At 38.3% G+C, this 22,881-nt stretch overlaps 1 protein-coding gene across 2 annotated transcripts in view; it reads right to left on the bottom strand.

Annotated features, from left to right (window-relative positions):
- Positions 1 to 20,506, bottom strand: part of SNX2 (sorting nexin 2) — a 49,999-nt gene extending 29,493 nt beyond the window's left edge. Inside the window, exons 1-2 of one of the 2 annotated variants that reach the window (XM_011232884.3) lie at positions 20,335 to 20,506; positions 3,714 to 3,831 (exon numbers count right to left, since the gene is read on the bottom strand). In XM_011232884.3, coding sequence (XP_011231186.1) covers positions 3,714 to 3,831; positions 20,335 to 20,442 — 226 coding nt within the window. In that variant the 5' untranslated portion in view covers positions 20,443 to 20,506. The remainder of the gene's footprint in view (positions 1 to 3,713; positions 3,832 to 20,334) is intronic. The other variant, XM_002925658.4, reaches the window with a different exon arrangement.
- Positions 20,507 to 22,881: the final 2,375 nt, after the last annotated feature.

The following is a 22,881-nucleotide window of genomic DNA, read 5'->3' as shown; positions in this document are numbered from 1 at the left end:
CTCAGTGGCCATAAAGAAAACCACAGTTCTGCAGGACTATAGAGCTGATAACAAGAAAAAAAAGGCAGGGCTGTAAGGGAAACAGAATCAGACCAGTGGTTTCTAACCTGAGGTTTGGGAAGGTAGTAATGGCAGTCAGTGATCCATTTTAATACCTCAAAAAGTATAGCAGTAACAACATATTTACCTGAAATAAGGTAAATAATGTTAACATTTACATTTTAATGTAAACAGGTCAACATTTTATCAATCTACTCTTACTGGTTTTCTCATGTTAATGAGATCCTTACTTGACACAGCTCTCTTTAGATTTTTATATTAAACCAGAAATCTTTCCAACTGTGGTAACCAGAGAAGGAAACAGACTAAAGATGTAAAATAGACACTGAGACAATAAAAGACCCTAACATAAAAAACGAAAAGCTTTCAGGCTGTTAAGATGGCTAGTACTTATTAATTTTTTAAAGAAATGAAACCAATCAGCAACATAAGAAAATAAGAAAGCAGTGTTATCAAAGTTAGGAGGTGTGAGATCTATTACCTACAAACAAGCAAAAAAGCAGACAGCAAACAAAAAGAAATCTAAAATTCTCTGAAAGAGGTACTGCTATTGGCAAAAGACCCAGGGACAAAGGGAAAGGCATATTAACTTTATTGAGCTACCAGGACAGATAAAGTAACTTTTAAGTTTTCAATCACATTTTACTTCGCTGATATCAGATTTTGAATTCTCTGCAAGGACTCTGACAGGCTATTTCATAAATAGTAGGCAACCTCAAAATAAGAAAAGCTAAATATGAGCTAAGTAGCTCATCTGGAGGAGGAAAACGAAAATGGATATGTAGATTTAGCATACTAATATGCAGTCCACCTTAAAGTCTTCTTGTAACTTTTCGCTAAGTAAACTAATATACTACAAATTCACAGATGTTAATTTAAACCAGACCTGAAGGTTCCAGGAGATGCCCCACAGGTTTTAAGTATAAAGATGAACTTTTCCTGGGAAGAGATACTTTGAGGACAAGTATAAACTGATGATGTCAATGCCAGGGAAGAAATATTTCACTCATAACATAGATACCAAAGAATTTTTTAAAGGAATACTCATTAAACTTATAATTTGTATCATTTGCTGGAATGCGTAAGTGAAATAAACTAAGGACTCTGGCAGAAACAAATTTTAAAGTCCAGGACAATTTCAACATCGGCAATTTGCTCATCCTCACTCATTCCTCTGTGATCGTTTCTTCATGTTCAGCAAAGCTTAGTGTGGAGGATGTGACAAACAAGCGGAGGGACTGTGTAGTCAGTGAAGGCTTTCCAAGTCAAGTAGTAACAGTTAATATGTCATACTCCAACTCTTTCTGGTACCATGTCTGACAAAAGAGTACCTGAAATGCTACCCAAAACGTACCAATACTATCTAATCTCTTCATGGTTTTAAAATCCAAATGGCTAGACCATTAGAGCAATATTAACATTCTCTCCTCTGATTAGGGGAAATAAATTAAGTATGTTCTTATTACCTGACAACAGTCTTCACCATCCTGATAATCTATGCTACTCTTTAGTATGGCTTCTAAGAATCATACTCCTCCACTGAAGGAGGAATGGTATACCTGCTTAAAGGCATTAAAGAAAGAGGCGAGTGTGGTATTAATCCATTCATGTAAAAATGACCAGATTAAGTCTTAGAACACCTAATGATGTCATTTTGAAATGCACCTGAGTTTAAGATAAAAGATTAAGCATAAGAGGCGCCTGGGGAGCTCAGTGGGTTAAGCATCTGACTCTTGATTTCAGTTCAGGTCAGGATCTCATGGTTGTAAGATCGAGGCTCCCCTCCTCCACCATAGTTTCTATGTTTGTAGATAGCAAAGGAAAACAGAAACAGATGACTGTTTATTTTTTAGTCCCTATGTCTCTCTCTTATTTTATTTTTTTTAAAAGATTTTATTTATTTATTCGTGTATGAGAGAGAGTGCCAGCGTGAGTCGGAAGAAGGGCAGGGGAAGAGAATCTTCAAGCGGACTCCTCACTGAATGTGAAGCCTGATGCGGGACTTGATCTCAGGTCCCAACCCAGAGATCATGACCTGAGTCAAAACCAAGAGTTGGATGCTTAACCAACTGAGTCACCTAGGCGCCCCCCCCACTTAAAACAAATACTAACACAGGCGACCATAACTGAATGACAATATTTAGTACAGATTGCTAGGTAGAGTAAAACATGAACAAGATTCTTCTAATCAAGCCAAGCAGGTGAATATCTTTGTATAGTCCTCACTTGGAAAACCAATCAGTTGTTCATGCTGTCAAAAAAAAACCAACAGAGGGGCGCCTGGGTAGCGCAGTCGTTAAGCGTCTGCTTTCGGCTCAGGGCGTGATCGAGTCCCACATCGGGCTCCTCCGCTGGGAGCCTGCTTCTTCCCCTCCCACTCCCCTGCTGTGTTCTCTCTCTCGCTGTCACATAAATTAAAAAAAAAAAAAAAAAATCTTTAAAAAAAACCAACAGAACCCTCACATAGTTCTGTTGTTAGCTTTAGCATACACCTTATGTATGAATTCTGAGGCTTCAAGGTGAAAGGGTCTTTTAGGAAACCGATAATCTGAAACTTCTACGTATAACTCTATAATATCAGAGTTATACACAATTTTAGATTAGTGCCCACTTAAGAGAGAAATGACTCATGTCATCTTTTAGTTTAACACATAAATGCCATAAAAACTTTTAAGGCATGTCTGGGAAAAAGTCCATAAAAGAAAACAAAAACAAATATTACAACTTTGGTTAAACTGAAAGTTGTTAGGTAGCTACTAACTAAAAAATAAGTGGGAAATATGACTGGTATTTGGTATAATAGCTTAATTTTTCTGACATGATGAAATACAATTCACCTGAAGTAAAAACTCTTCATAAAACTAATCAAGTGGAAAGTCACATGGACCTTTGTGATAGAGAATTGTATCTTCAAACATATTTATACAGAATGGTTCAAATATGCAACTACTATAAAAGCTGAGGACACATTATTGAATTTTAACCCAATGAAAACCAGTTCAGGTAAATTAAGTCATTAAACAAATATTTACTACTTTAATTTTTTGAGTCATTAATTCTAAAAAAGATTTGCCTTTCAATATCCAAACATTAACTTTTACCTAAGGTTTGATGTTAAAGCAGATATAACTGTTTTGAAGAGAATGAAATTTTTTTAAAGGTAGGACTATACTAAATCCTGCCCAAGAAAATAAATTCCTCAACCATTAATTTACTCACCAAAAAATGAATCAAAATACAACAGGGTGGTACATACTGAAGTATTCTATTAAAACAAAGAGATTTTTAAGTGATTTTAAAATCCAGAGTTTAATTTTGCTTGTGACAACCTGTAAGTAACAAAGATTACAATCACTGGTATTTCTCAAAGTATGAATGCCACAACCATTAGTTTTTTGAGTGTTAGTACTGATCAAAACACCAAATTATAATATGTGATTTACTTTCAAATGCTTAAAACCAGAAAGGATCACGTTTGCTTCTCTCAACAGTCTATATTTTTCACAAAGTGATCTGATTGGAAATTTCTTATCCTTCCAAGTCGGTAAGAAAAAGAGCTACCACTTACATCAAATTTCAGTTTTGCTTTTGAGAACATCCTGTAACAGGATATAGTGGACTATTACTAAAAAAATAAAGATATTCATAATTACCTGCAAAAAGATCTTCTCTGTCGTCATCTAACACCACCTCCGCAGGTCTCGGACCATTAGAGTTTGTACTAACATCTTCTGCAGGAAGACTAGCTGGTTCTGGAGATGATGGACTTGACTGTTAAAAAAACAGTAATAGATGATGGATTAGGACGTTTAACTTTTGTAACTACATCTCTATACATTATAGAAATAGAACACTCTCTTGATAAAAAGGGAACAAAGAAAAAGAACTGCTACTCACAGTACCTCCTCCTGTAAGAATAAACCAAAACCATATTTTTATTCATTTTCTTTCTTCTTTTTTTTTTTTTAAAGATTTTATTTATTTATTTGACAGAGAGATAGAGACAGAGAGAGAGAGGAAACACAAGCAGGGGGAGTGGGAGAGGAAGAAGCAGGCTCCCAGCAGAGGAGCCTGATGTGGGGCTCGATCCCAGAACGCCAGGATTACGCCCTGAGCCGAAGGCGGATGCTTAACGACTGAGCCACCCAGGCGCCCCTATTCATTTTCCTTCTTAATAAAAAGTTACTTAAGATTAAAAAATCTTTTTCAGTCATCCCTTTAGAGATACTAATTTGTCATGTTGAGTTATAATACACAAAAATTTAATGCTTTACAGCCATATATAATAGTAAAAAAATCAGATCTTGAAAACATGTTGTATGTATAAGAAGTATTCTTTTACTCTAACAGAAGAGTTTAATAGTGAATTAAGACTATAATTATTATAAAATTTCCATGGTTTAAAACTAAAAATATGCCCTCCCAAAGATTTACATTTCAACTAAACTTAAGGACTGCTTTTGTACTTCTTGAAGTATAATGACCAACATAATAGAATCCAGACTGAATCTTTTAACTTTAGTATAGTTTTCTTATAATAGTTAAAACCAGTACTTTTTAAAAAAAAAAATCACATAAAAATGACACTATGTTGAAAGTGTATAGCTATTTTCACAAACCAAACACGCCTGTGTAACCAGCACCCACATCCAGAAAGAGAACATTATCATCAACCCCAGAAACTCTACTCCCATTCTTTATCCTCTCCTCACTGAAGCTTCTATCAACATGCATTAGTTTTCCCTGTTTTTGTTCTTCATAAAAGTGGAATCATACAGCATATATTCTTTTGTTTTTGTTCTTAAGGTTATGTATTCAAGATACTTTCATACTGTTGTGTGTAGTAACAGATCATGCATTCTCGTTGCTGCAAAATATTCCACTGTGTAAATATACCTCAATCGACCCATTCTATTATTGATGGACATTTGGGTTTTGTAGCACTATCAATAACGCTGTACAAACTTCCTAATATATGTATCTTTTAATAAACATGTGAACAAATTTGTGTTTCGTATGCTTGAGCAGAATAACTAGATGACAAGGGTAGATGAACATTCTGCTTTAGAAGATATCACTAAGCAATCTTCTAAAGTGGTTGCATATTTTACACTCCCACCAGCAACGTATGACTATATCAATTGCCCCACATCCCTGTCAACACACAGTATCTACTACTTCTATCATAATTTCTCTCACCACACTATAATTAACTGTTCATAGATTACAAACTCTACAAGGAAAGGAGACTATCTTCTTTTGTTTACTAATTTTTGACTCAGTTCCTGGCTGCAAATGCTCAATGACTATCTGTTAACTGAATTCTAAGAAAGTAATTATGAATATGCCTAAGAATTGGCCCCAAGTTTGTCAATGAGATTATCTACAATACTGAAAAATTTGAAATAGCCTAAAGCATGCCCACGTAAAAATGTAGCAGAGGAGTTTCAACAATCATGCATGATAAAAACTTTCAGCAAACTAAAAATACAGGGGAACTTCGTCAAGTTGAGAAAGAATAGCTACAAAAGCCTACATCAACTTTTACTTATTTTTTTTTTTTGTAAAAGTAAGCTCCACAGGATACCGGGTGGCTCAGCCGATTAAGTGATTGCCTTCAGCTCGGGTCATGATCCCAGAGTCCTGACCTGCTTCTCCCTCTGCCTGTCGCTCCCCCTGCTTGCGCACACATGTGTGCACGCTCTCTCACTCCCTCTCCTCTCTCTGGCAAATAAATAAATAAATAAATCTTAAAAATAAATAAAGTAAGCTCCACACTCAGTGTGGGGCCTGAACTCACAACCCTGAGATCAAGAGTCACATGCTCTACCCACTGAACCAGCCAGGCGCCCCCTACATCAAACTTAATGGGGAGAAACTAGAAACTTTCCCACTAAGATCAGGAACAAAACAAGGACATCAACTCTCACCACTGCTTTTCAACATTGTACTGGAAGTTCTAGCTAATGCATGAAAACAAGAAAAGGAAATGAAAGGTATACAAATTGGGAAGGAAAAAATAAAACTGTCTCTGTTCAGAGATGACATCAGGGTCCAAGTAGAAAATTAAACAAAAAAACCTCTCTGAACTAATGAGCACTTATAGCACAGCTGCAGCATACAAGGTTAGTACACTGAAGTTAATCACTTTCCTACATAGCATCAATGAAAACAGAATTTCAAGTTAAAAACAGCAACATTTACATTAGCACCCCCAAAAATGAAATACTTAGGTATAATCTAAGAAAATATGTACAAGATCTATGTGAGAAAAACTCCAAAACTGATGAATGAAATCAAAGAGCTAAACAAATGGAGAGAGTGCATGTTCATGAATAGAAAGACTAAATACTTCAAGATGTCAGCTCTTCCCAACTTGATATAGAGTTCTGATGCAATCCCAATCAAAATTCCAGAAACTTATTTTATGGATACCAGTAAAATGATCCTAAAGTTTATTCAGAGAGGCAAATGACCCAGAATAGCCAAAAACACTGAAGTTAAAGAACAAAACTGGAGGACTGAAGCTACCTGACTTCAAGCTTCTAATAATCAACATAATGTGGTACTGGTGAAAGAATAAACGGAACAGAAAAGCCCCAAAATAGACCCTACATAAATACAATCAACAGATCTTTGACAAATGAACAAAGAAGACAATAGAGAAAAAATAGTCTCTTCAGTAAACAGTGTTGGCCTAACGAGACATTCACACGCAAAAATATGAATCTGCACAGAGATCTTACACCCCTCACAAAAATCAACTCAAAATGGATTACCTATCTAAATGTAAAACACAAAAGTATAAAATTCCTAGAAGGTAACAGGAGAAAATCTAGATGACCTTGGATTTGGCAGTTAGTTTTCAGATACAATAACAAAGGCCACTCCATTAAAGAAGTTGATAAAACTTCATTAAAATTAAAACTTTCTGTGAAAGATACTGTCAAGAAAATAAAAACAATGAGATACCACTATACCTCATGACAGTATATCTACACAGCTATTAGAATGGTCAAAAATCTTTAACTCTGACAACACCAAAAGCTGGCAAAAGGAACTCCCATTCACTCCTGGTTGGAATGCAAAATAGTACAGCTAGTTCAGCAGACAGTTTGGCAGTTTCTTATAGTAACTAAACATACTCTTATCATACAGTCCAGTAATCACTCTCTTTAGTATTTATCCAGAGGAGCCGAAAACTTACGTACACACAAAAACCAGCACACGATGTTTACAGCAGCTTTATTCAACTACCAAAACTTGGAAGCAACCAAGATGTCTTTCAGGAGGTTAATGGGAAAGTAAACTGGTGCTGAGTCAATGGAATGTTATTCAGCACTAAAAAATGAAAAGAGCTATCTAGCCATGAAAAGACAGAAAACTCAAATGCGTATTATTAAGTGGAAGAATCCAGTCTAAAAAGATCACTTATCACGTGATTCCAACTATATGATATTCTGGAAAGTGCAAAACTATGAAGACAGTAAAAAGATCAGTAGTAGGTCAGGAGGGAAGGAGGGGTGAACAGGCAGAGCACACATCATTTCTGGACAGTGAAACCACCCTGTATGATACTATTAGGGTGGATACACATCCTTACACACTTGTCCAAACCCACAGCATGTAAAACACCACAAACTATAAAGTTTGGTGATTACAACGTGTCAATGTAGATTCATCTATTTTTTTTTTAAAGATTTTATTTATTTATTTGACAGAGGAGACAGCCAGCAAGAAAGGGAACACAGGCAGGGGGAGTGGGAGAGGAAGAGGCAGGCTCCCAGCACAGGAGCCGTGGATCGAGCCCTGAGCTGAAGGCAGACGCTTAACGACTGAGCCACCCAGGCGCCCCTAGATTCATCTATTGTAACAAATGTACCATACCACTCAGGTGGAGGAAGTTGACAATGAGGGATAATGTTATGTGTGGGGGCAATATACGGGAAACCTCTGTACCGTCCACTCAACTTTGCTGTGAGCTTAATACTGTTCTAAAAAATAAAGTCTAAAGGCGCCGGTTAAGCGGCTGCCCTCGGCTCAGGTCATGATCCTGGACTCCTTGGATTGAGCCTTACATCAGGCTCCCTGCTCAGTGGGGAGTCTGCTTCTCCCTCTGCCCCTCACCCTGCTCTCATGCTCTCTCCTCTCTCTCTAATAAATAAATAAAATCTTAAAAATAATAAAAATAAAGTTCATTAAAAAAATGAAGCAGAGTGGCACAGGAAAGGGCTTACGATATGCCATTATATGGGAAGAGTAGGTACCTACACACGATTCAGCCTTCTGATAATATTCATTAAAACCAAGATGTATGTGTACTGAGTAAGACAAGGGCACTAGGGTCCTATATATAACTTATACAATAAACTGGAGCAGTCATTCACTTACTAAAGGCTGTGAGAACTTACTTGTCTTTGCTCCTGCCTCCCCATGACTTTCAGTTTCCTAGTGAGTGCAAGAGCTGTCTCCACTGCAGGAACAGGAGTATGGAAAGAGTGGCCACTGAATGAGGAAGTGATGGAAGGGAACACTGATGACTTAATTGCCTGGAGCACAAGTTCTGGGTGATCAGAACTAGTTCTCCAAGACATGCAACTGTAGACACATTAGTATTTTTAATAAATGTGTATATCCCCCCTACATTATCACCTAGTAGTGTGCTGGAAATTATTTTTATAGAAGTTCCAAGGTTGTTGCAAAACTCTCTTCCATTAAAACGTAGTGTTTAAGATCTCGAACAAGATTAAAGAAGCCTATTAGAGTCCCTTTCTTTCCCACTGATTAACACTAAAAGCTCTGGATACAATACAAAAAACAAAGACCTAAAATTAAATAATGGCAGGTAGACTGGGGAAGGAGAAAAAAACGTTGAGGGTGAATTTTATTATTTTTCCCCCTTCTTTAATCTCTCTCAGCTTACCCTGAGAATGGCTCCAATACTAGTAGTGTGAGCAGCAATGACTCTAAGAAAAACTTTTACCTTCTGATTGTAACACCAGGGGCCCCTACTACCAAGAGAATGTAGGTACAAATTTTCTTCCTTTTCTTCCTCTCCCTATCCCATTTTCTTTTCTGTCTCTGCCCTGAGGCCAAACCCACTGGCTTAGATGCATGAAACCAGCAATGACGAGGGCACTGACATCTAAAATCCCAAGAGAAAATCTACTTTTCTGGACAGCCAAACCAGGAAAAAGGGACCTAGAAATCTGAAGAGGAGGGGACAGAAATCCTCATTAGTGTTTTCTCTCCTTTCTTTCACTGCTTTTCCGTAAGAGTGACCCAAGCTGAGCAAAAGTGTGTGACGGTGCAGGCAGCTACAACTCTGACAGAAGGCAATGTTTCTGGCAAACAGCCTTGGAAAACAGAGGTCAGTATCTCCTTCCCGAAGACCAGATTTGTTTATTGTCCATTATAATACAGGCAATGTCTCCTCTAGAGCAAAGAAAAGGCACACATATTGCCCTTTACAATGGTTTGGGTTCCTAAGCTCAGGTTCTTCAGCTGTGACACAAACCAAAGACAGATGCAGTATCAACCTCCCCCCTCCCACCCATCACACCACCCCATGGAGAGAGAGAGAGAGAGAGAGAGAGAGAGAGGGGAAATTATCACAAACTCGATACTCTTGCTGCTTGTTTAATCAAGTCTTCCTCCAGCAACCATAAAACAAGTTAGTTTGTGAGCTTAGAAGGAAGGTACAATTTCAGACTCTTTACAGTTCCTGACAGAAAAAGTCAGTGAACTTGAAGAAAAATTATTAGAAAATATCCAATCTGAATAAGAGAGAAGGAAAAAAACTGGGGAAAAGAAAGCAGAAACTTAGGGTCCTGTAAGACAATATTAAAAAGCCTAACATTCATGTCACTGGAATCCTAGAGAAGTACAAAAAAAATTTTTTTCAATAAATGATAAAAAGTCCCAAAACTGTTGAAAGACCTAAATTTACAGACTCGAGAACAAGGAAACTCCAAGAGAACAACTTCAAAGAAAACTATACCCAGCCACATCATAAAAACCAAAGATTAAAAATAAAAAACTTACAGCAGCTTAAAAAAAAATTATGTTCAGGGAAACAATTACAAAGACTGCATATTTCTCATGAAAAATTAGAGAACACAATGGTGGCACAGTATCTTTACAAAGCAAAAAAAAAAAAAAAAAAAAAAAAAAAAGGCCAACATAATTCTATATCCTGCAAAATATCTTCCAGGAACAAGGATGGAATAAAGATATTCTCAAATGAAAGACTACTATAGGGATCTGTCATCACTAGGCCAGTTCTTAAAAAAAAAAAAAAAAAAAAAAATGTGTTGGGTGAGGGCATCAAAAGACAATCATTAGCCTGAAGATACATGATAAGAGTTAACATAAATTTGGATCTTCAGGAATACAGTGAGAATCACAGAACAGTTAACTAACTGGAAATATAATAGACGATTTTTCTTCTCCTATGTTATTTAAAATGTATATGACTAAGAAAGCAAAAATTAAAACACTTTCTGGTAAGGTTTTCAATGTATGGAGATATATGTGAAAACTGTAACATAGAGGAAGGGAGGTAAATGGTTGTAAGGATCTGCATTTTATTTGTAGAAGTGTAATATTAACTCTAATTAGATGGTAAATCATTACATATATATTTTGTAATCCCGACAGCAACCACATACATTTATAAATATAAATAAATATATATATATATATGGAAGTATATGTATTTATAGAGAGGAAGGGAAGATAAAGCAAAAAATCCAGTAGAAAAATTAAAATTACTTACAGACATTAAGATAATAAAAAAAAAAAAGGAGAAAAGGGGAAACAGAGGGAAAAACAGAAAACAAACAAAATGGTAGATCTAATCCAATTACACCAATAATTACATTAAACACACCAATTAGAGAACAGAGGAAGCTAGACTGGTTATAAAAATAGCAACACAGAACAATATGCTGCCTATAAAAAACCTAAAGACACAGAAATAAGAATGGAAAAACTATGTCATGCAATCAAAAAAGAGATGGGAGTGCTACGTTAACATCAGATAAACTTCTGATAAAGAGTATTATTAACAATAAACAGGGACATCATATGAAAAAAAGATCATCATTTTACCAAGAAATCATAACAATGCTAAGTTTGTGTCTAACAACAGAGCTTTTAATATGAAGATAAAACTGAACTTTTAACCAACTTGACTTAACATTTACAGAAAACTCCAACAGTAACATCAGATTATATATTTTTTTCAAGCACAGACAGAATATTCACCATTAAGAGACCATATCCTGGGCCATGAGACACATTAAAAAGAACTAAAATCATAAAATATTCTCTAACCATAATCAAATTAAACTAGGAATTAGTAACAGATACTGAGAAAATCTCCAAATTTTGGAAATTAACACATTTCTAAATAACTCATAGGTCAAACAGTTAAGTCAGAAGGGAAACTAGAGCATGGTTTAAATTGAATGAAAACAAAACACAGCATCAAAATTTGTGGGATACAGCTGAAGCTGTCCTTACAAAAGAAATATATAGTAACTAATACTCAAAAACAAAACAAAGAACCAAACAAAAAACAACCACGTTTCAAATAAATGATCCAAGCCTCTAGGAATAGAAAAAAAATCAAGAAAGCAAAAGCTGATTCTTTGAAAAGATACCAAGATATTCTCTAGCAAGACTAAAATAAATGAATAAATGAGTAAACAAGCAGAAGACATAAATTACCAATACCAGGAATAAAAAGGCAGGGGCATCACCCACAGACCCCACAGATATGGTCACAGGATAAAAGAGATTATGAAGGGGCGCCTGGGTGGCACAGTCGTTAATCGTCTGCCTTCGGCTCAGGGCGTGATCCCAGCATTCTGGGATGGAGCCCCACATCAGGCTTCTCCACTAGGAGCCTGCTTCTTTCCTCTCCCACTCCCCCTGCTTGTGTTCCGTCTCTCGCTGGCTGTCTCTGTCAAATAAATAAATAAAATCTTTAAAAAAAAAAAGAGATTATGAAAAACCTTATGCTCATAAATTTCACAACTTAGACTGAATGGACCAATTCCTTGGAAGACCCATACTACAGAAGTTCAACAAAAAATAACCCTGTATCTATTAAAGATAATGAATTCAAAGTTAAAAGCCTTCCCGAAACAAAACTACATGCTCAGATGATTTCATCATTGAGGGCTATCAACCTTTAAAGAAGACGTAAAACTAATTCACACAACCTCTTCAAGAATAGGGAAGAGGAATAAACACTCTTCAATTCCTTTAATGAGAACAGTATTTGTTACAAAATCAGACAAAGATATTACAAGTAAAAGAAAATACTACACAAACATCTACCATAAGAGACATAACAGCCTAAACAAAATACTATCAAACTGAATGCAGCAATACATTTCTGACTATGACAGGCTTATCCCAGGAATGCTAGGTTTACTCAGTGTTTTAAAATCAATCAATATAACCCACATTATCATTAACCTAAGAAGAAAACTACATAATCACCTTATTAAATGCAGAAGAAGAATTTGCAAAAACCAGCCTCCATTTGTCAATACAAAATTTCAGAAAACTACGAATAGAACGTCTTTAACCTGGTGAAGGACATCTACAAGAAAAATTGTACGGGGCACCTTGCTGGCTCTGTCGGTAGAACAGGTGACACTGAATCTTGGAACTGTGAGTTCAAGTCCCATGTTGGGTGGAGAGATCACTTAAAAATAAAATCTTTTAAAAACTACTTAACAGATAACATCATATGTAGAGAGAATTTTTCCCTCCTAAGTTCACAAAAGGGTAAATGATATTCGCTTTTACCACTCCTATCCAATATTATATTAATGGTCTTAGCTACATTAAAGCATAAAGACTGGAAACAAAGAAATAAAACTCCAAAATCACAAACAGCACGATTATACACATGAAAATCCCACGGACTCTCCAAAAGAACTACTAGAACTAATGAGTGTTTAGTACAGTTGCTGGATAGAAGGTCAATGTGCCACCAATTAGCAAATGTGAAAAGAAACCATGAAATAAGTATAAACTAACAAAATATGCGCTAGACTGGTATGCTGAAAACTACAAACACTATGAAAAAAATCAAGTAAACCAAAAAAATGCAAAGAAATAGCAAACCTATGGCTTAAAGGCTCAATACTGTTAATATGTTAATTCTCCCCCAAACTAATCTATGGACTCATCACAATCCCAAATAAAAATCTGAGGTGGAAGTCTTGGTAAAAATCAATAAATTGACATAAACTTATACGGAAAGGCAAAAGAAGTAGAAAAGCAAAAGCAATTTTGAAAAGAAAAAAGTCAATGGACTCACGCTACTAATTTCAAAACTCAGTTACAGTAAGACCGCATACAACTGGCAAAAGGAGAGTCAGTAGATCAGTGAAATAGAAGGGAGTCCAGAAATAGATGTATACACTATATATATGCTCAACTGATCTTCGAGAAAGATGCAAAGGCAACTCATCAAGAAACTTTTCAAATCTAGCTTAACTTAGAGTAAAGCATATGAAATTCATTGATGATGCTGTGTATATTGAAAAATACAACCAACCAACTTGAAATAACATTTATAGAACACTCCACCCATCAACATCTGGCTACACATAACCTTCTGAAGCGCAAACATAATATTTACCACAGAGTCTCAGAGACTTGACTCTAAGTTAAAGAAGCTAGACTCAAAAAGTTTCATACTGTATGATTCCATTTAACAGATCAGTGGTTGCCAGAGATTAGGAGTGGGAAGTGTTAACCATGTGAGTGGTAAGTGTTAACTATTTAGGTGATGAAAGTGTTCTGTATCTTGATTGAGGCGGTAGTGAATTTTACTAAATTGAGGTTAATTTTGCCCCAAGTAGAAACTATCATCACAGAAGGAAAAAAAAAATCACAACAGTTCCATTTCGTAGGAAAGTGGGTATTTGTAAAATTACATTAAAGGCAAATTTTATTCTTTTTAAGAAAAAAGTCTGCAAAAAAGTAACTACCTCAAGCAACTTCATTTAATAACATTTTTAGAGGCACTAAAAATAGTTCATTCTAAAATCCTTAAATTTAATGGTTTTAAGGCAAAGTGGTAAACTAGAGTGCTACTGCTTCATAAATCTTTTTAATTTTCAGTGCTCACCCCCTTTAAACACCTGATCACAAAATGTTTCTCTGAAACAAAGGTAACTTACATTGAAATATTCAGAAAAATGAATACATTTAAAGTTGGAGGCCTACCCAGAGATCAGAAAACAAAATTAAGAAAACAACTTACACACTATTACTACCTGTTGTGTAAGCACCGTTACATACTAATTTAGTAGCTCTTTATCAACAGTCTCTTGTCTTACTCTACTTAGTCTCTCCTGATAATTTCACCCACTTTCAGGATTTCAAAGATCATTTCTATGCAATTAAGTCACTGCAGTCTTCTGTAACATTTTTGCGCCATGTGCATATTTCAGTTACACATATATCACCTGGTACTGCAGGTGTCTGTTCACACAGCTATGTTTATTATATTGACTCCTTTCATACACTCCTTAGGGCAGGGACTAGATGGCCACAGTCTGGTTTAATGTCATCATTCAAGAAATTTATGACAGATTCCTAAATTTACATTTCTAGACCATCCAGCACTTCTTTTTTTTTTTAAAGATTTTTTTTTAATTTATTCGACAGAGATAGAGACAGCCAGCGAGAGAGGGAACAGAAGCAAGGGGAGTGGGAGAGGAAGAAGCAGGCTCATAGCGGAAGAGCCTGATGTGGGGCTCCATCCCGTAACGCCGGGATCACGCCCTGAGCCGAAGGCAGACGCCTAACCGCTGTGCCACCCAGGCGCCCCCATCCAGCACTTCTAACTGCTTGATGATCTCTTCACTGATGTAACGTATCCCTGAGGGAAATGAAACTTATAATTCCTTTGTCTAAGAATCACCTGAAGAGAGGGAGACATAAATGAAGTCTTTACATGTCTTTTTATCTACTGTTTCATCAATTTTCTTTTCTTTATTGTGTTTTCCTTCTTAAGGTCTTTAACTTCGGGCTTAAAATAGCCTCCAACTCATCAACTTACCAGTAATACCTCCCACCCAAATTTACCTCTCAGACTGCTAGCACATTAATCTTCCCAGGTGATGATGTTACCTGCCATAATAATCTTTCATATAGCTCTCACCCACCTACATAACAAATTCCAAAGCCCTTCACAATCTCACCACATAGTAAACGTATAACATCCTATATTCAGCCACTCAGAATTTTTTATGGTTCCCTAGAATGGACTGACCCTCGAGTAACCCTTGTTATTCTTTCACTTTGAAATTTCATTACCCCTTCAAGGTCTCTCTTAAATCTTATTTCTTCAATGAGCTTCTCCCAGCCAAGAGAAGCATTTACTGTTCATCTACTATGTGTCAGGAACAATGATGAGTTAGGGTCTCCCCACTGTTTCACTGGTACTTTCAGTGAAAACTGATGTATTTTCAGACCAAATAATCACAACCTGTATCAGAGTTTTCTGTACACCTCTTTCTTCTCCACCGGTGATTTTCTGTCCTCAAAAGACTTGCTGATACTTGCACTCTGATTATTATCTAAACAGTATAGCAGAGGGTAAATACCCAAGTATTTGTTGAAATCAACGAAGTAAGATGTCTTCTGAGCATGGGGTTAGAAAAGGAATTTTAAAACCATCTGGAAATTCAATACGAAATGCTCTATAATCTCTATCATGTGACACAATTGGGCAAACTATGGTCCTCATCTTAACTTCAACTGACCCTTGTATTTGAGGTTAGTATGAGAACCAGGTGTGAACATCTATGGTCAAGGGATTTTCAAAAGGGTGCCAAGACCACTCAAAGGGGGAAAGAACAGTCTTTTCAACAAATGGTGCTCAGACAACTGAACTGCCATGTGAAAAGAATAAAGGTGGACCCTACCTCATGCCATACACAAACATTAACTCAAACATATCAAAGACCTAAAAGAAAGAGCCAAAACCAAAAAGTTCTTAGAAGAAAACATACATGTAAATCTTCATGACCTTCGATTTGGCAGGAGATTCTTAGATATGACAGTGAAAGCATAAGAAACAAAATTTTAAAAATAAAATGGACTTTGTCAAACAGTTTTAAAAATTGTTAAGGACACTATCAAGAACATGAAAAGATAATCCAGAGAGTGGGAGAAAACATCTGCAAATCATGCATCTAATAAGGAACTTTTATCTAGAATAAAGAATTCCTATTAACTCAACAGTAGACCACTCAAAAAATGAGAAAAGGATCTGAACAGACATTCCTCCGAAGATGATATACAAATGGACCAGCATATGAAAAGACGTGCAATATCTCTAGTTACCAGGAAAATGCAATCAAAACCACACTAAGATAGCACTTCACACTCATTAAGATGAACAGAACCAAAAAAGTCTTATTAACAGGTGTTGGTGAGGATATGAAGAAACTGGTACCTTCACACACGGCTGGTAGAAATGTAAAATGGTGTGGCCACTTTGGAAACCAGTCTGGCAATTATTCGAATGATTAAATGTTACCATAGGACCCAGTAATTCCACTTGCACACAAATGTTTACAGCAGAATTATTCAACAGCCAAAATGTGGAAACAATCCATATGTCCATCAACTGAGGAATGGATAAGCAAAATGTGGTATAGCCACACAATGAAATATTATTCCATTCCATTCTGTAAAAAGGACTTTGAAAACATTATGCTAAGTGAAAGGAGCCAGTCACGAAAAATCACATATTATATGATTTCATTCATACAAAGTCCAGAAGAGACAGAAGGGAAGTCCAGAGAGACAGAAAGTTAATTAGTGACCGTTGAAGGCTGGGGACAGAGAGGCTTGGGGAATGGGGGCAAGGGGTGATAGTTAAGAAGCACGGGGTTTCATTTTGAGGTGATGAAAATGTTCTAAAACTAACTGTGGTGATGGCTGCATGTATCTGTGAATATACTAAAAATGATTAAATTGTACACATTGAATGAATGAATTGCACGGTATGTAAATTATACCTCAATATAGCTGTTTAAAATAGAGAACAAAGCATATAAATTTCCTGACTTATTTTTTTATTAAAGATTTTATTTATTTACTTGAGAGAGGACGCACGAGATCTACAGAACGTGAACGCATGTGCATGAGCAGGGAACGGGGGAGCAGACTCCCTGCTGAGCAGGGAGCCCTAGGCGGGGCTGAATCCCAAGACCCTGGGATCATGACCTGAGCCAAAGGAAGATGCTTCACCAACTGAGCCACCCAGGCACCCCTTTATTATTTTTTCAAGGTGTTGTCTTATTACTCTGTACTGTTTTAAGGCAAGCACCTTTTAAGCTTAGGGTTGTATCATTTAAGGAAAAAGCAGTATTCCTGAACAATTTAAAGCCTTGTCTCTCAGGTACCGAAAAGAACAAGTTTTCACTAGATTCTTTCTCCTTTTAATTCCATTCCCTGCCTATGCCAGCTGCTACCAATTTCTTGTTTCATAGTCACAACAGAAACAAACACTAGAAGTTTTAAATATGCTTCATTTACTGAATTTGACTTTATATGACTGCTCTTTAATTTTGAAAGGAAAGGAGTCTAACGCTGTGTTAAAAATATATTCATACGCTAAGTTGTATGGTCATTACAAGTGTAACAATGATGACACTGAAAATGTCTATAATTTTATTTTCACCTATATGGATTTCAATTGATATTTTTCCCTCCAAATGCCCTCAAAGGAAAAAGCTTCTACATAAATAATATAATTTTTTAAACTATGACTTACTTTTTCTTTAATTGACATGTCTTCCAATTGCAGCTTAGGTAGTAACTATTCAAAGCAGATGATCTGCATCAGAATCATCTGGGGCTTAGCAACTCATTATTATAATGTCTATGGACCAGAAGCAAAGTCACAAGGAGTTTGTTAAAAATGCATAATAGGGGCGCCTGGGTGGCACAGCGGTTAAGCATCTGCCTTCGGCTCAGGGCATGATCCCTGAGCCATGATCCCGGCGTTATGGGATCGGGCCCCACATCAGACTCCTCCGCTAGGAGCCTGCTTCTTCCTCTCCCACTCCCCCTGCTTGTGTTCCCTCTCTCACTGGCTGTCTCTATCTCTGTCAAATAAATAAACAAAATCTTTTTAAAAAATGCATAATGGACTTATCCCAGCCCTACAGAATCATAATTTGCAATTTAACAAGATCCCTAGGTGACTTATGTATCAAGTTTGAAAAGCACTGATCTAGACCATTTATTTCACATGCAGATTCCAGTGAGACGAAGGCATCTGCATTTCAAACAAGAATCCCCTGGTTTCTCCTACACAGTAAGGTTTGAGAAGCACTTTTGAAAGGTGGAGTTACTGAAAAGAACATTCCTTCAGAGCACTTTTGGTATACTAAAAAACACTGCTATATATCCTTCCTGTAACAGTTTGGAAAGCAAAAAGATTGTAATTTACAAATCTCAGTTATACTACCTTGAAATTAATAACCTGAATGAATCTATTAAAAAAGGGTGGGGGTTACGTAAACAATCAAAACCAACTTTATTTACAACTTTCACAGTGCACTAACCAAGATAAATTTATTCGTATTCAAAACTACTGTAGATTTTTATTGAAAAAAAGTCAAATACCCTACTAAAAAGTCCCAACCAAATAGGAAATACAGATTATAGTTCCTTTTACTCAACTCTTAAAAACCTCCATTAAACAGGATGCTTAGTGTTCACAGTATTCAAGTTTATACTAGGTCAATAGTTTGTTTTGATCCTAGCTGGTGGAAAACCTTTGTAGCCCTCAAGGAAATACAGGTCATAGAATCCTGCATAGACACTAACTCTAGTTACATTTTTTAAGACAGTTATACAGTACGTATAAAGGGCTGAAAAGATACTAAAACCAAAAGGTTAATCTGTTATGCAAGACAATTTTTACCAATTTTTAGGAGATGCTGGTTTGACAATGAATCCAGCAAAGGTTTTCTAAATGGAAATGTTCAAGACTGGGAAGAACACAAAGACGATCAAGGCACTATCCCTAGCCCCAAGAAAAATATAATCTGAGGGGAGGTGGTTTGACTGAGAACCTGTATACACAATATGCAGAGTATGGTCAGTGTGGAAAGTGGTTCCCGGAAGTTCCCAGTAAATGAATTTGAAATAAAGGGTATTTTACAGTAATTTCCAATTGATTTGGTGTCTAGTTGCAAAGCCAAAAAAGCTTACTAAAAGCACTTTATAAGGAAATACACCCCAAGGTAAACAATCTTCTGGGCAATTTGCATACATTTTAATAACACATACACACAAACAACTGGGATATGAGGTGTGGGCGCCCTCACCGAACGCAAAGGAATTCAAACCCGAAATGGACCTAGGAGGCCAATACGGTTAACAGTGTTTCCTTTGACAAAAACAGGAACACTCAACTTCAGAGATCGCTGACCATGCGAGAAAAGAGGAAAAAGGGAGTGAAGATCTGTTTTTACTTCTCCGTGGTAACTTAAAAAAAAAAAACAAAAACAAAACACCAACAACCAACCAGCACTTTCCTGGACCACTCCCTCCCTTCAACTTAATATTTTATGAACACTCTTATTCTTTAAAAAGTCTAGGAACTAAAGACGACAAAACCGGTTAAATGCATTTAACTAACAGTAATGAATACTGAGGCGCCTCCCTCAAGGGGAACTAGCAGTCCATGAAGGGTCTTGGACTGGGAAAAGTGCATCTACACACTCCTTGGAGAGCCACGGCCACTCACCACTCAGTTCACAGCTCTCTCCTTTCAGGGGCACACCCTCCCTTGGGAAGGGAAAAGCAAGCACCTCTCCAAAGAGGCTGCGGAGGTCGCCGGGAAGGTGGTGAGGTTTACTAAGACTCAGGGCAAGCCGTTCTCTGGTCTGGAGAAGAGGTGCAAGTGACACCGGGGAAGGCCAGCTGAGCGGGGAAAGGGCGCTGAGATGCTCGGGCCGGTCCCTGCCCCCCCAGAGAGAATCAGGTCGGCCCCCGGCCCGCGGGGCTGGTCTCCTGAGGAAGCCTAGCCGTCCAAGCCAAGCTCCAGCCCACTGACAGGTACCTGAGGTGGGGGCCCGCGTCACAGGTGTCGCCCCGAGCAGGTCCCTGGAAACCCGGGGGGTGGGGAGGGACAAGTCCGGGCTGGGGAAAGGCACCTAAAGATGAGACGCGCGGTAGGAGCGGAGCGCAACACCCACGGCGACGCGGTCTCACCTCTAGGGTGGACACAGTGCTGGTGAACAGGTCCTCTCCGTCCTCCAGCTCCTCAAAGTCGGTGGGCTTCGCGTCCCCCAGCGGAGGAGGCTCCCTCTCGGCCGCCATCTTCGCTCGTCCAGACGACTGCGCGAGCGGGGCCTCGCGGACCTGTCACGTGAGCACGCACGGCAGTGCTGGCGCGCCTGCCGCCCCGCTCCCCCCAACCCACCGGCCCGCCTCTCGTGGCCCCGCCCCCGGCCTCGTGACGGCGCCCGCCCCGAGCGCTCCGCGCTCCGCTCCGCCCCTTTGCCTCTCCTTCCACCTCTGCGTCTGGGTCGCGGTTGCCTTTGACCGCCCACTTGCAGTCCTGACTTGGGTGGAAGGCTTTGGGGCTTTTATGACCCTCACCTTCGTAGCACGTCTAGGCCAAACGATTTCTCGTCATACCAGTTTTAAAACCACTTTTCAAATCTGCTTTCGGAAGTGGAAGAGTTTGGGGACCGGTCTTAGGGCTTGGATTATATACACAGACTGAGGGCAAGACTGAGTTTTAGATTTTACTTAAATAGCCGCATATGGCTAGAGGCTACCTACTGGCCAGTGTAGCTCTAGATAACAAAAATAACCCGAATAATTTGTCTGAGGTTTGCTCCTATTTCCTCATGAGCCACACAATATTTTTCCTCCATAAATTAAGAGAAAGGCTGAGCAAATAACAGGAGAATAAGTGGATGATCGCTAAGAGCGTGATACTCAATTCCCTCCCCGCAATTACTAGCCTTTCATCCTGGGACGGTCTCTTGAAGACTTTCGGCTTCAATTTCCTTAGCTGCAAGATGGAAATGTTATTAATCCTCCACTCACTTCATTGCACAGGATTATTCTCAGGATCATATGAGAAAATACGTGAAAATATTCTGAAAGCTAAAAAGTACTATGCAAGGTATGCTCATGGAAAATTAAAAAAGGGCATTGCAAATAGCAACCTGAGGTTATAATTTTGCTGGAGGAATAAAAAGCTTCAATGGGATTCTTTACAAATTAAGTACAAACTCTCGGCCTTCACTGGCCTGGGAATTATGCCTGGCTTCTACTGGCTATGCTCAAAACTTACTTAGCATCTCTCGACGTATTTTTTAAACCGCATTGCAACAGGTTTTTCTACCTGCTAGGATTTGTTCTGCTCCTAAATTTCTGAATTTCTATGATGATTATCAAGAAGCAATAGCCCAAACCCTGATTAATTTAAGTAAGTATACTAAGGTTCAAAAGTTGCTTGGGTCAGCATGATGCATAGATCATTTGTCATTATCGTGCTACCAATCATCATTGCTTTACCTAGGACCACTGCTGTGTTCCTGTCTGGAAGAATCATGCTGTTGAGGCATATTCCCTGGCCTGCACCCCACCAACCTGCAAGCAGTTTGGAGTGTGTAAATGATCAGACACTTCGACCTGTCCTGAAAGCTCGCAGCCTGGACTGAAATGATGTTTCTCCCCACTCCTAATTTTTGCCTGTGCCTTTGTTTATTGCTTAGTATTTTCTGTTTCTGCCATGGTCATTTCTATTTCCAGCTATTTTTTGTACTGCATATCTGAATTACTTGACATATAGGTCCAGCCACTTGGACCTAATTCTCTGTCCAGTGACAGAGGACCACATTAAAAGTGGCTGTTTTATGGGTGGTGCAGTTGTTAAGCGTCTGCCTTTGGCTCAGGGTGTGATCCCAGAATTCTGGGATCGAGCCCCACATCAGGCTTCTCTGCTAGGAGCCTCCTTCTTCCTCTCCCACTCCCCCTGCTTGTGTTCCCTCTCTTGCTGGCTGTCTCTCTGTCAAATAAATAAAATCTTAAAAAAAAAAAAAAGTGGCTGTTTTGTGAAAGGAAGGTATATTAAGAACAATCCCCAAAGGCTGAAGGGGCAATAAGACCAAAGAAAAAGGCCGGACAAGTCCAGCTTCACAAGAGATGGTTTTTTTATTAAGAGAACTTACAGACAGAAGCGCGTCTTCGATGGCAGCAAGACGAGTAGATCTCCACAGCCCCACTCCTCATAAAATCTGCTTTTATAGCGCTAGAGGCTGGGGAGTACGTGCTGGGGATAACCCAGGAGGAGAGTGTTTGAAAATAGGTATGTGTCATAGTCCTATCTCCAAAGCAGATCAGGGACATTATGCCCTGAGGGTATACTTAAGGGTGTGGTTAAACAAAAAGAAAGAATGTGTTGAAGGGGGTGTCAGTGGGGCTGTGCTCAAGAAGGCTTCAGGTCACAGAGGGGTCATCATGGCAGATCTGTCCAAGATGGCGTTAGTCTGGTTCACAAAGCATCTTGAAAAATGTAGCTTAATTGTCCCTCATATAGGATCATGAAACTCCGTGAGATCATCCAGGGATTATAGGTTCCTTCTGTTGTTCTACCCTCCCTAGGATGTAATCTCTTCCTCATGGTCCAAGTTGGCTCACCACCACAACCGTTTTCCAGCTGGCAGAAGAGGAGTAAGAGGGAAACGGAATGTTATCCCCTTCCCTTTAAGGGCCAAGTCCAGAAGTTGTACACACACTTCT

Source organism: Ailuropoda melanoleuca, chromosome 3 (genome assembly GCF_002007445.2).
Source record: "Ailuropoda melanoleuca isolate Jingjing chromosome 3, ASM200744v2, whole genome shotgun sequence".
Classification (NCBI taxonomy): Eukaryota; Metazoa; Chordata; class Mammalia; order Carnivora; family Ursidae; genus Ailuropoda; species Ailuropoda melanoleuca.
The sequence above is the reverse complement of the archived record's forward strand: the minus strand, read 5'-3'. Positions and strand labels throughout refer to the sequence as shown.